A 15,054-nucleotide genomic window follows, 5' to 3' on the forward strand; every position below is an offset into this window, starting at 1 on the left:
GCGTAAGGGGGAACCCTTGGCAAAATGCTGGGCCTGGCACAATGGAGGTTATTTTTGGCAAATGGGGTACCCATGGCACATTTGGAAAAAAAAGGGGGTCAGCTCCTGTGGGACGTCAAGTTTTTTTGACTTGGCACACCATGAAAGAACGTATATTTTCAATGTGTGCCCTATCATAGCCCATCGTTTAAAAAAAAAGATTTATGTGAATAATTTGCAATAAAATGCACTATTTGACCCATTTGTTCAACATTTTCTTGTGGGGAATACCCCTTACCTCGAACACATTCAAAAGAGCTCTGGTTCATTTGTTTTGATCCGTACAATTTAGGGCAAATGTTGTATTGTCCCCACCACTTTCAAAGATAATATCAGCACTCTGATATAGGTGTAGCCAAAAGAGACAACTATGCTGTATTTTTATATTAATGACACAGTTATAACGTAACTCCAATTGATGTACATTTTTGTGATATCACCTGGGTTAAGGTCAAGTGACATCACTTCCTCTGAGGATTTAGGGCCAAAGGTCATAGGATGACACTTCCTTTGATGTCGGTAAGGTCAAAGAGTCTGTGATGTCCCTACAGCTGCTGTGGAATTTTGGTGAATTGATGTACATGCGTATCTGCTAACAAGTGGAAGACATAGCAGTAGTGGGTTAGTCTTGAAATATTATTCTAATTTGTAAAACAAATGTTGTACTCTACAGTGCTTCAATTTCTGAACACCACAGCATTCTCTGCTCGTGTGTATTGCACGTTTTGCCATTGCGTTTGTGATGTTCTTGTACTCCACTGCTTGTGAAATCTTCTATTTGTTACCAATTCTCATATTTATTCATCTCTTTCACCTTTAGATTGTTTAAAAGAACTCTATATGCAGGGAAAATAATTTTCTCTGTGGATTTTATTCTGTTCAGCTTTCGTCTGATGGACATGTTTGCAGTTAACAGGTTCTTGGGGCCTAAGATTATCGTCATGCAGAAAATGGTAAGAAGCATAAAAAGTGCACATTATGTCCTTGCTCAAAGTCTATGGATCCCTAATTTGACTCCCACGTGCCGTTACAGATGACAGATGTTGTGTTCTTCCTCTGCATATTGTTCGTCTCGGTCTTATCCTATGGAGTCTCTAAGCAGGCCATCCTGGTTGAAAATGAGCAACGCTGGCGCTGGATTCTCCGAAACGTCCTTTATGAGCCCTACCTCATACTGTTTGGAGAAATCTCAAATGTTGTGGATGGTAAATAATATATTTTGCAGATTTAAATGCTTTGCTCTTTTGCTGGGGTTGTTACAGCTTTGCCTTATACAGATATGTTCCAATTTTTTTTTAATAAAATTGAGCATTTTTAAGTTTCCAGTTTTAGGGCCTCTTTACGATTTTGCATGAGATTACTGCTACTGTGGAGTATATTTCTGAGGGACTGAAGTACAGGCTATCCTGAGCTTTATTCTATTTGTGAATGGGGAATATCACCTACAATTGTTTGTTTGTGCACTAATTCACCATTGTTTATCTCACACAGATGTTGCCAATTTCTTTCTGGCAATATCTGCATGCAAAAGGAAAACTGATGCAAATTCTCAATTTTCTGCCAAGTCTCATTGATACTTTGTGACAGTGTAAGAAGAGAAGGAACATAGAAGTGTTATAGTCAGTGGTTTAATACACTACAACAATAAGTTCCTGGGCCTCATTTTTGGCTTGATGCAGTGGAGACTCTGCCCCAAAGTGGCCTGGCTCCTAGTCCTCAACAACTGCAGTTGCCCACCTCATTTTGGTGTGGAGGAAACTTCAGGTTTCTGACAGCAGAGCTTCAGCTGGCTCCACCATTTGAAACATCTTCCCTGTGCCCATTTGCAAAAGGGCCATTTGTATTACAGCAACGCAATACCTGCTGACTACACCCGCTGACGTTTCCTGCCTGGGACTAACATGCAAGGCATGGTGAACCCAGGCAAGAAGAGAGGGGAAATGTTCATAACGTGCTGTGAGAAAACTTCCCTTGCATCAACATTTCCTCTTTTTTCTGCAGAGAGTGAACCCTTCTCCCACCCGCACTGGGGTTTTCTTTCTGCAGAAAAACGGATGCAGAGTGGCCACCATGAAATGGCAGCCTGCATTGCAAGCTTTTTTACTAAAATCCCCTGCCACACTGGTGTAAGCACTTTTTCCAAAAGTAATTCCTGACAAGCTGGTGAGGATCTCAATTTCTCCAGTATTGGATCTTTCATGGATTCAGATGCTTGAATCATCCCCGTCGTCGTAGTGGGAGTCCCACGGTATCTTTATAAAAGCAGTAGATAATACTATCATAGGCTACAATGCAATGAACAGACACTGCAATAACCTATCCATTTCCTTTTGTAACCAAACTTAATTAATAGCCAAACAGGCAACAGCACCCTGTAGAACACTCCCAAAGGAGGCTGAGTTCCTCAGGTTTTCCACCGCATGTTGTGTGACAGGGAGTCTCCCTGAGCTCCGCTCAGTTTTTTCTTTCAAACTACCAGATACCTTTTAGAAAATGTCAGATTCTTCAAAGAAAGGTCTCTTCAGGTCGTGTGGAACATGCGGAAAGAAGAAGCTCTAAGCTGAAGATCCCCATAAGAACTGTATTTACTGTTTGTACCCCCACCATAAGGTAAAGGACTGCAAGATTTGTAGAACTTTCTCAACCAAAACCCTTAAAGATAGAGAGTGTAGGTGTTGATTTGGCTACAGAGACTTAAAAGTAAATCTGATGTCATCTCTGATGACGAGGGAAGCTCTACCTCAGATACCTCTCTGGAAAAATCTAAAAGGAGAGAGAGGTCACAATCTCCTGAGGGTAATTGAAAAGCTTCTAAAAAGTCCTGTTGTGAAGCAGCATGTCTCTCACAAAAAGGAAAGCATCAGGGCGTGGTTTGGCCAGGGGCAAGATGCACAGCCATTTAAGCAAGCTCTGCAGGCCGAACAGTTAAATCCGCCAGAATCCGTGAAGCAGCGTGGAGATCCAGCAGCACGGATAGCAGGCCTGTATTGCTCACTGCCTCTGTTTTGATGAGCCTTGCACTCCCGGGACATTGAGAACGCCATAGTTTGGCTGCTGGGCGGAGACTGGGCTGGGGCCACACGGAGGATCGTTGCCTGCAGGAGGCGCGCCCTGCTGTTCTGCCCCTAGCAGAGGCCTGGCATGGACGACTACGATAGCTTTGCTGCCCGGTGGTTGTCTGGTACCCCTGACCGAATTCCCTATGTTGCCGTAATCTGTGATGTGGTGGGAGCTGCGCCAGAGCCTATTGGGGAGTTGCGGCCTAAAGAAGACACAGCTCAGCTGGGCACTTGAGTCCGGGACCCACCCAGACACCGGCGGCTTGGCGCCACGATCTGTGATCCTGATACTGCGGGGAGAACAGACCCTTACTACGCTGAGGCCTGGCGCTAGGGCTGTGGCTGACCTGCGAGAATAGGCTGAGATTTGCTGTAGAGGACTGCACTTCAATATGCAAGTGAGGCTCTGTAGCGGGGAGGTGACGAACAGCGGTGAGATGATGGCCCCTCTGCGGAATCCTGTGCCTGAAACGTGCGGTGGCCTCGGCGGAGCCTCGCTGGGCCAGCTGGGCCCAGCGAGGCTCTCATACAGCGGCCGTAGGGACTGTGTACTGTAAAGGGCCCCACGATCGCCATACTGTCCTGATCGCCATATGCAACACACAGCACTGTGAAATTCTCCTGGATGCCCCCTCGTATCAGCTTGACTGGCTCCCCCTGTGAGACGGCCTGAGCCTTGACCTGCCAGCAAAGGAGTGGGGTGCCTCTCCTCCCCTCCAGAATGAGCGAGCGCCCGGCACGTGGGTAAGCCGCAGGCCTGCCGTGGATGCCACAATTCCTGTTTGCACTGCTGATTCCCAGCCTGCTGGGTGGTGAGGTGACGGGGCAATTGCTGTCAGTCTGCCTTATCGTGAGATGCGGCCTACACGGGGGGCACGAGGAAAGCCCTGGTACGGAATACTGAGCATGTGCTGCACCCCACTGCCTCCACTGCTCAAACCCAGAGTGCAGGCCCTGACTAACAAGACCATCAGCCATTGTTGCTGGGCCTGGACCCCCTGCGTGCCACCTGGATGCATGAGATTTGCTAGGCGGGCCCCAATCAACCAACCACTGTACTGTGCCTGCAGCACGCTGAAATCATTTTACATTCCTCTCTCTGGCCGTGGCGTCCCAAATGCAGCCATAATGGGGAAAACTGATGCCAAGCAGCCTAAGTTAACCTTTGAGGGCCGCAGGCCCTGAAGATGCAGGGGCCCGCCTCATGAGACAGGCCGCCCAGACAGATACACCGGAAGTGCAAGACGATGTTATACGCTCCTTGCTTCTCGAGGTTAAATCCAGCCTAAAAACTATTGACTCTAAGATCGATCATTTGGCATCCTGCCTCGACCAAGTAAAACAACGGGTAGATTTGCATGATAACCGCTTCACCCAGCTGGAGGCCAGGGTATCAGATGCAGACGACACTGGTGCGGAGAACCGGCAGAGCCTATTGAAGATGGACAAGGTTCTGGAACTCATACGCGCCAAGAACGAAGATCTTGAATCCCGTTCCTGCAGAAACAACATTTGCATCACAGGTATTCCTGAATCCACAGCAATTGCCAAAATGGAGAACTACCTGGAATCATTGTTACCCAAACTCTTTGGCACTGTCCTATCTTCTCTCTTCATTGTCGAACGGGCGCACCGGTCCCTTGGCCCGCAGCCTCCTCCGGGAGTCCCCACTCGACCAATTATAGCGCGCATACTAAACTATCAAGACCGCGACTCCATCCTTCAGAAGGCAAGGGAAATGGGCTAGGTCATGCACCAAGGTAATATTCTCTCATTTTACCCTGACTATAGTCTGTACAAGCTGCTAGGAGAGACTTTTTACCTGCTAAACGGCTGCTCCAGCAATTACACATTACATATGCCTTCCTATACCCTGCCAAGCTGCGGATAGACTCAGGAAACAAGCCCCGCTACTTTACATACCTCAAAGCAGCTATGACATTTGCTAAACAATTGCAGAAGTCCCTCTCCCGAGGCCCTCCTGCTTCGTCTGAAGATGGCTGCACTAGCGACAATGACTAATTTAACTGGCAAAGTAGCAGCGCCGTCACTGTACATCATTACCTTGCGTCTGTTTGATTCTAGCTAACCAGGTTCCTACACACTGCTCTTGTCTGTGAATATTGTCGCTCGGCCACCCTGCCTCATTGGCAAGGGGGAAGTCTGACTGAGCCCATGCACCCCAAAGGGATAATTTGCATGTTCTACTGGCATCTTCCAAGTTGGGGTTCCTCGGGAGGGGGGAGGAATGAGTCTCAACCTAATTGGGGGGTTGGAGTGGGAGGGGGGAAGCGATGGGTAGTTCTTAGAGGAGATGAGGTACCATATCCATATCCTTGGGTCCTGTTAAGTTTTTGTACTTGTTTGAGCATGAACATATCGTTGATTACATTCAGTGGCAGCTGCATTGAGCTCAATGGTGCAACATCCCCCTGCTCCAAGGCCGACAACGGAAGGGACAATATTATACTCCCTTCAGACTTTGCGCATGGCTGAGGTGGCATTTTTAACCTGGAACATTAGAGGCATGAACGATTACTGAAAAGCGCGACTCATACACACTTATCTTGCTAGGCACAAGATCGACGTCTGCTTCCTCACAGCTAATAACACGGCTAGGCTGTGTACCCGCTACTGGGGCAACTCCTATTCCTCGGTTTGCTCTAGCTACGTGTGAGGCGTCACCATACTGCTTAGACATGACCTCCCCTGGCGCACATCGCAAACCTATATAGACACTGAGGCCAGATATGTGGTGCTGGCGGGGGCACTATACGCTCAACCCCTAATCATTGCAGCCATATATGGCCAGAACACGGATGATTCGGACTTCTAACATCCATATGTGGAAATCAATCTCCTCAATCAGCCCTTACCCACTGATATGGGGCGGCGAGTTCAATATTGCATTACAAAGCACACTAGACTGCTCTGGCGCGCGTTTACAGCACCCTCAGGCAACCACTACATTGCTCACACTTTTGCAAGACAATATCTTAGTTGACGCCTGGCACCATGCCCACTCCAAAAGACGCGAGGGTACCTGCGTATCCAACACACACGGCTCTTGGTCCCATATTGACCTATGGCTGGTCACCTGTGATGTCGTCTGCTGGGCCTCCTCCATTGAACATATGGCCTGTACCCTATCGGACCACTCCCCAGTGCAATTGACCCTGCGGATTCCGCTAACCTCTCATCGAAAGTTTGCGTGACGCTTGCCCCCCTTTGCGCCGCGAGATGCCGCATTTAAAGAGGAATTGCGTGGCGCCAATATGGAATTCTTTGAGCTGAAAACTGGCTCGGTGGAGTCGTGCTCAGTCCTCTGGGAAACCTTTAAGGTGGTGAACTGGGGGGTGTGCATCGCTAAGCAGTTGGGAGTGCTCCGATGTATCCGAGGCACCCTGGAGCGGCTAGAGGCAGAAATTAAAACACTTGATCAAAGGTAGAACATCGACCCTACCCCTACTGCGCTGGCAGACATTAGTGCTAAGCTGTCCAAATATTATATTGAAGCCAAACACAAAGTGAAGTACCTAGGCCGTGAGGTGCAGGCCTGCCGCTATGGAGAGGGAGATCTCCCCGGCAAAACCCTGGCAAACCTGCTGAGAAAGCCTCACACTTCCTAATATGTAACAGAATTGCTGGACAACACTGCGGGAAGAACCATGTCACCCAGTGAAATAATCACTAGAGTCATGTCATTCTACTCCCAGCTATATACTGCCCGGGGCAGAAACTCCCCATGATAACAGAGAACAATATTTTGACTCAATTGAACTGCTGTGGCTCGGCCCTGAGCAACAAGACTACTTAGATGCCCCATTCACTCCAGAGGAGATCGCACAGGTGATTGCTGGCCTCCCGGGCAATAAAGCACTGGGATCAGATGGGCGCATACCCGCATTCTATAAATAATATGTTTCCATCCGGGTCCCCCACCTCGCTGACATGTACAGTGAAGCTGTCACTATTGGTCCCCTCCCACCTTCTCTCCGAGAGGCACTAATTACACTTATTCTCGAACCGGACAAAACGCCTGAATGTTGTGACTCATATCGCCCCTAATCATTAATCAGCACTGACAATGAGATATATGCAAAACTGTTGGCAAATCGGCTCCTCCTACTCATGCCCCTGATAATACGCCTGGATCAATCTTTCTTTATACCAGGTCGTGCCACGTTGCACAATCTACGCACAATCTTCTCTATAATGCACCAAATTAATCCCTCTCTGCCTGCGATGGCTGCCTTGCTGGACGCCACCAAAGCATTTGATTCACTGGAATGGTCATTCCTCTTCTCGCTGCTTAGCCGTATGGGCTTTAGCTCAATCTTCATCCACAAGATCAAGCTGCTGTATACCTTGCCTTCAGCGTGCATCAAAATTAATGGACAAATTACCAATCCCATAGCAATAACCAGGGGCACAAGACAGGGCTGCCGGACTCGCCTATGCTATTCGCAAACGTGATAGAACCACTCATAGCTCGGCTGCGCCAAAACCACATGTAGCGGGGTATCGGCTTCTCAATCTGCTGTTTGGTGACCTCTATGGGTGCGGATGATGTCGTGTTATATATACGTGAGCCAAAAACAAACTTAGCGCCAATGACGAGGGAGGTAATACGATTCGGAGGTTATTCTGGTGTACAAATGAATTGGAGCAAGTCCATCCTATTTACCCTTACTGATGCGACACTACCCTTCCCCACGGAGTACCCGATAAAATGGGCAACAGAACCGACCAGATACCTAGGAATATGGCTGAGCAGAGACCCGAAGGAGTTCTGGAAAGCAGGAAGGGCTATGCAATGGCTGGAAACTAAAATCCCGGTGCGGAAAAATCTCCCACTCTCCCTGGCGGGTCATTTTGTGATAGCTAAAATGGTGGTTCTGCTGAAACTATTATACTTGATTTTGAATATTCCGCTTCCCCTTACCACACAATTCTTTAAGAGATTACCCTTAAACATTATCACGTTACTATGGGCTGGCCGGCAACCGTGCATCGCTTATGAAACCTTGACGCTACCTTTCTCGCACGGTGGAATGGGGGCCCTGAATTTGAAGCTAGATGCACACTGGGCTCAAGCTAGCTTCCTCAACTTTTGGCTACACCCAACGCCCTTCACGCCACATGTGGCAGTCGAGGCTGATCTGGCCTTTCTCTGGCCGCTCCAGACGGCATTGTTTCTGCCATACAGAGCTCCGAGGCAAAAAATCAACACTGTTGAGTGTGTGCGCTAGGCGTGGGGGGCATGCGTAAACACACAAGGGATGGCACTTTATATGTGCCAGCAATGCAGCTGACAGACAATCCCTCCTGTCCTCCACTGCAAACTAGTGGAATGACACGTCGGGCAGCTTCCCTGGGCATACGTACCAACGCTGACCTTTAACCTAATGGACAGTTCCTTCCCCTTCCTGCGCACGCCAACACTACGCCGCTCACCCTGCTTGACAACCAGCTGTATTATCAAATCAGAGCGACCTGTAGGAATATTAACGGTGCATTCCCGAATTCTCCACTGCCGAATGCAGCACTTCAATATATCCTTACTACTACCTCACCTCGCAAACTTGTCACCAGGCTATGCGCGCTTACTCTTGCGGCCTCCCCAACGGATACTGCTGCGCGTGGATGGCAGACCTAGCTATTGGGCCATCACCAGAACAGTGACAGTACTGCTGCAACTAGACTGAAAGGCTTTCCCCTAACTACCGGCTAAGATTGATCCATTTTAACTTTTCGCACACATTATATTGCACCCCAGTGACACTCCACAAAATGGGATTAATTGCATATGCGAGATGCGCGCACTGCTCAGCTCCTTACGCCACATTCAATCACCTGGCCTGGACAGCTAACTACTGGCAGGAAGTGTGTGAAATTATTTGCGCCATTTATTTTTTTTATTTTATTTTTTTAAGAGTTTATATAGCGAGAACTAGACCGGAAGATATCGGGAATCAGAGCGCTTTACATAGCACCAGTTTTGTTACATGAGGACACATTCACTTTTGTTAGGCACGTCGAGATTAAGTGATTTGCCCAGAATCTCAGGATGTTTGTTGACCGTTGTTCCCGAGACTTGAACCCGGTTCCTCAGCTTCAACGTTGATCGCTCTAGCCGTAAGACTCTCCCCAAGGCCATTACCTCGGAACACATTATGCCAGACCTCCTTACATGTTTACTGGGGTATGTCAGGAAGGTCCCGGATGTTAGCCGCAGACTGGTTGCAATGCTGTTGGTGCTGGCCAGGCAAGTGGCGATCCACTGGGGCTGCAAGCCAGTACCACTGACCAAAACCTGGATTGCGCACGCTGTGCACTGCTAGACACACCTGACTGAATATTGGAACTTGATGCCCCTTGCGAGCAGGCCGCATGATATCTGGGCTCCCTTGGTGGCATACCTCTGCCAATAAGAGGACACTGACGAACGCCCTAATTCTCCTGGGATGGACTCCCAACTCCTACCACCCGAGCTGCTGTATAACTCTCTATAGAACCACACCTATAATCCTTGTGGCTGTGAGGATCTATAACACGAGTTCATGGCCACCTTACAGATGCTTGCACACATTGCTGAATGATATGTCACCAAATACCCTTTTGCGCCGTTGTTATGAATGTATCCTACTAAACCACCAATGCCAGAATGTACTAATTGAATGCCTATACGGTAACGTGCTTCATTTTCAATAAAGTTTCTAAAAAAAAAGAAAAGAGGATAGCATCCATTTCCTGCTGAGGAGAAAGGCCATCTGACCTCAAAACATGAGAAACCCTCTTCAGAGCCATCTATGAAGATTACAGTCTTTAAAAAGCTTGTGTCGTCGACGGCACTGTCCTCTGGGTCCCCGGCGATGCAGAATTCACCACCGGGGCATTTTACCCCTCCATTGCTGTCGACCAACTCGTCGTCGAAAAAATCATCACCCAAGAAGGTTGCGCCGTCGACGGCGGTTCCACCAATGATGCCTGTAGCGGCGGCGAAGGTACCCTCACTGCCGACGACTTCCTCGTCGATGATGACTTCCTCATCAACATCTACATCCTCGTTGCCAATCTTTGTTCCATTGACGACCACCTTTTCATCGGCGATGACCACAACAACGATGACAGCTTCTGCATCGACGGCAGTGGCAACAATATTTTCTCCATCGGTTCCTAATATGTCCTCGCCGACGACACAGAACTCACTGCCGTCAATGAAGCTGACGATGCTGCATATGACACCGGGCCTCAAACAGCCGTCGAGGATACAACTTACACCTCTATAGCCGTCGACGACGTTCTCGTCAACGACCACGTCGACCAGGCGTTTTCTTCATTCACTGATTTCTCCTTTACCTCCTTCAACATTCTTGAAAGAGTCTGATGAAGATGACATGTTTGGCCCTGCTCACAGTCCCTCTCAGCTGCACGTCAAGTTTCAGGACGATGATGAAGATGACTATGAGGGTTATTATCAGCAGGACTTTCACACTCCACATGCCAAGATGCAGTACATGGAACCCGTTTGTGAACCCAGGGGCCACCTCCCTATGGTATTAGTTTAATAATCGCAAGACATGTTGCAGGATTATTGTACTCGTTTTTCTTCTTCAACAAGTGTACCTCCACCTCCGCCTCCACCAACTTTTCCACCACGCATGTCTGAGCCTTCGCCTAGGATGTCACCAGCAACAGATAGTGTTCTACCTCCATAACAGGATGGCACCTCTGATGATGCAACAGTGATCGCAATTTTGCCTAAAATAGACAAAAAATACAAGGCTCCTGATGATGCTCCAGCTTGTCTGGTAGGACACCTGAAACCAGACTTGGTAATAACTCAAGCTGTACAACGGAGGTCAAGGAAACCTTCAGTGCCTATCACCGCTCCACCTGATAAAGAAGGGAGGCACCTTGATAACATTGGCAAGAGGTTTACAACCACCTCAGTCACTACTGTGCGCGTAGCCAACGCGCTAGCAATATTAGGCAGATACAACCCCCAAATGTGGTCTGATATCCCTCCATAGGTGGACCTCCTTCCAGTTGACTAGAGACTAGAGGCGATTATTGATGCGTCCATGGATGCGGATTCCTTGGTCTTTTGTCAACTCACTGGTGCAGCCGTCCTTAGACATCAAGGTTGGATGAGGGCAAGAACATTTCTCAGTGAAGTGCAAAGTAAAGTCCTAGATATGCCTTTTGATGGCGATGCGCTTTTCAGTAAGCACATTGATGACGCCTTACAGGCCATTAAGGCAGACACCGAGACTGCTAAAGCTTACAGGAAGACCCCCTTTCCAGGAGCTCATGGTAGAGGAACCTATTAATTTCCTGGGGGTTACCCGAAATACCAACCTCAGACCTATCACTCAATTTGCCCTGCCTACCAACATCAACAGACATATAGTGCACCACCACAAGCTGCATACTCCAGGCAGATGTAAGAAACCTGCACAGTCCAGGGATACTGTTAGGAAACACTGACGATGTCCTGGCGCCTGTTGCACTCTTCCCTATCTATCTAGCCAGAGGCGTTCGCATCTCATGCTATTTCAGTCAATGGGAATTCTTTTTTTACAGACAAATAGTTCCTGGATATAATAAAGTATGGCCATACCCTGGAGTTTGTCACAGTACCACCTCCTCATCCACCACAAAAATCTCTGGTGTTCCATCTTCAATTACTCAGAAAGGAGGTGTTTGTCATTCTACAAAAGGGAGGCATAGAAAGAGTACCAGGCTCTCAAAGGGGAATGGGCTTCTTCTCCCAGTTTTTTCTTGTGAAGAAGAAATCCGTGGAATGACGTCCCATTCTGGACTTCGAAAGCTTAACAACTATCTAAAGAAAAAAATCCTCCCGCATGGTAACTCTCCAGGACCTTCTGAACCATTCACATTTTCTGGCCAGCCTCGATTTACAGGATGCATATTTCCATATTCCTATCCATCCCAAACATCGGAGGTTTCTCCTTTTCACTGTGGCAGGTGTGCACTATCAGTTCAAGGTCATTCCCTTCAGCCTCCGCTCAGCTCCTCTGGTATTTAACAAATGTCTGGCTCCCGTTGCAGCACACCTACGATTATGAGGCCTGCAGAATTTCCCGTTTCTCAATGATTAGCTAGTCAAGGCTCCTTCTCTTCACCTGGCCTCAGAGGCCATTTCCGTCTGCCTACAATTGTTTTGCTCTCTGTGGCTTGCAATCAACTACCAAAGATCTGTTCTCACACCATCTTAGCTGATAACTTTTCTTGGAGCGACATTGGATACCCTCTAAACCAAGGCGTTCTTATCCACAGAATGGCAAAACGGATGTATGACGTTACAACGCATGCTATTACAACGCCTATCTTTACAACGAATTTTTTACAACGCAAACACTACTACAACGCTATACTTTATAACGAATACTTTTACAATGCCAAACTTATTAAAATACTTAAAAGTGCTGTTACAACGAAAACCATTACTACGCATACCATTACAACGCGAAAAAAATATTTTTTTAAAAAAAAGATCAATAAAATCTGGCACGGGATGCAGGGAAATTAGGGGTTTTAGGGTGGGGAAGTGTATTAAAATGTGGAGAAAAACTGAACGTAAATTTACAGAAATGCATTTCAAAATTAATACTCGAGTATTAAAATTAATACTCGGGTATTAAAATTAATACTCCCATCCCCCCAAAAATCCGTTTTCACACATTTCAAAGATTTACACAAATAACGAAAAACTTAACAACAGTTCATACACATTTAAATCATGAATATATCTGAAAGTAAGTAAACAGAGTAAAACAGAAGACACATACACATAGGTGCCGATCACGATCCGGTAAAAAATGTCCCCGTGCGACTCGTATCGGGTCTTTTTACCGTACGAATCGTACAAGTGCCGTACGAACTGGCAATCACGATTCGCATGGTAAAAAGTCCATACGAACCGCATTGGGAATATTTCCCCACACGTCCTCGGGTCGGAAAATGTGTCCGACACATCCTCGGACGATTTACCTTACAAACGTGAAAAGCCAAGTCCGACCGAGGAATCACGATCCATCCCGTGCGTCCGAGCGTACAACCGTATGGAAAAAACACCGTCCGCACCGAACTCCTATAGCAACCATGGAGACATGTGCCCGCATACGCGCCCAACACTCCCCCCAGCCCCCGTACGTCCGACACGTACCCCCGTGTATGTATACCCCCACCCGTCCAGGTACACCCCAGTACGTTCAAGTCGTACCCCCACCCCTGTACGTGTCGTACCACCGTCTATGTACACCCCAGTACCTTCGAGCTCCACCCCCACCCCAGTACGTGTCATACCCCCCGTGTACCTACACCCCAGTACGTTCCAGTCGTACCCCCACCCCAGTACGTGTCAAACCACCATCCATGTACACCCCAGTACGTTCCAGTCGTACCCCCACCCCAGTACGTGTCGTACCACCGTGAACCTACACCCCAGTACGTTCCAGTCGTACCCCCACCCCAGTACGTGCCGTACCACCGTGAACCTACGCCCCAGTACGTTCGAGCCCCACCCCCACCCCAGTACGTGTCATACCCCCCGTGTACCTACACCCCAGTACGTTCGAGCCCCACCCCCCCCAGTACGTGTCATACCCCCCGTGTACCTACACCCCAGTACGTTCCAGTCGTACCCCCACCCCAGTACGTGTCGTACCACCGTGTACCTACACCCCAGTACGTTCGAGCCCCACCCCCACCCCAGTACGTTTCATACCCCCCCGTGTACCTACACCCCAGTACGTTCCAGTCGTACCCCCACCCCAGTACGTGTCGTACCACCGTCAATGTACACCCCAGTACGTTCGAGTCGAACCCCCACCCCTGTACGTGTCGTACCACCGTGAACCTACACCCCAGTATGTTCGAGCCCCACCCCCACCCCAGTACGTGTCATACCCCCCGTGTACCTACACCCCAGTACGTTCGAGCCCCACCCCCACCCCAGTACGTGTCATACCCCCCGTGTACCTACACCCCAGTACGTTCCAGTCGTACCCCCACCCCAGTACGTGTCGTACCACCGTGTACCTACACCCCAGTACGTTCGAGCCCCACCCCCACCCCAGTACGTGTCATACCCCCCGTGTACCTACACCCCAGTACGTTCGAGCCCCACCCCCACCCCAGTACGTGTCATACCCCCGTGTACCTACACCCCAGTACGTTCCAGTCGAAACCCCCACCCCAGTACGTGTCGTACCACCGTGAACCTACACCCCAGTACGTTCCAGTCGTACCCCCACCCCAGTACGTGTCGTACCACCGTGAACCTACACCCCAGTACGTTCCAATCGTACCCCCACCCCAGTACGTGTCGTACCACCGTGAACCTACACCCCAGTACGTTCCAGTCGTACCCCCACCCCAGTACGTGTCGTACCACCGTGAACCTACACCCCAGTACGTTCCAGTCGTACCCCCACCCCAGTATGTGTCGTACCACCGTGAACCTACACCCCAGTACGTTCGAACCCCACCCCCACCCCAGTACGTGTCATACCCCCCGTGTACCTACACCCCAGTACGTTCCAGTCGTACCCCCACCCCAGTACGTGTCGTACCACCGTGAACCTACACCCCAGTACGTTCCAGTCGTACCCCCACCCCAGTACGTGTCGTACCACCGTGAACCTACACCCCAGTACGTTCCAGTCGTACCCCCACCCCAGTACGTGTCGTACCACCGTGAACCTACACCCCAGTACGTTCCAGTCGTACCCCCACCCCAGTACGTGTCGTACCACCGTGAACCTACACCCCAGTACGTTCGAGCCCCACCCCCACCCCAGTACGTGTCATACCCCCCGTGCACCTACACCCCAGTACGTTCCAGTCGTACCCCCACCCCAGTACGTGTCGTACCACCGTGAACCTACACCCCAGTACGTTCCAGTCGTACCCCCACCCCAGTACG

General features: G+C 49.2%; 1 protein-coding gene across 1 annotated transcript in view; it reads left to right on the forward strand.

Moving 5' to 3' along the window:
- The window catches only part of LOC146808453 (transient receptor potential cation channel subfamily M member 2-like), a 2,757,229-nt gene that overhangs the window by 1,720,495 nt on the left and 1,021,680 nt on the right, over positions 1-15,054 (forward strand). The window contains exons 19-20 of the mRNA XM_085623562.1: positions 860-992; positions 1,073-1,244. Coding sequence (XP_085479688.1) covers positions 860-992; positions 1,073-1,244 — 305 coding nt within the window. The remainder of the gene's footprint in view (positions 1-859; positions 993-1,072; positions 1,245-15,054) is intronic.

This window comes from Triturus cristatus, chromosome 8, assembly GCF_964204655.1.
Source record: "Triturus cristatus chromosome 8, aTriCri1.1, whole genome shotgun sequence".
Classification (NCBI taxonomy): Eukaryota; Metazoa; Chordata; class Amphibia; order Caudata; family Salamandridae; genus Triturus; species Triturus cristatus.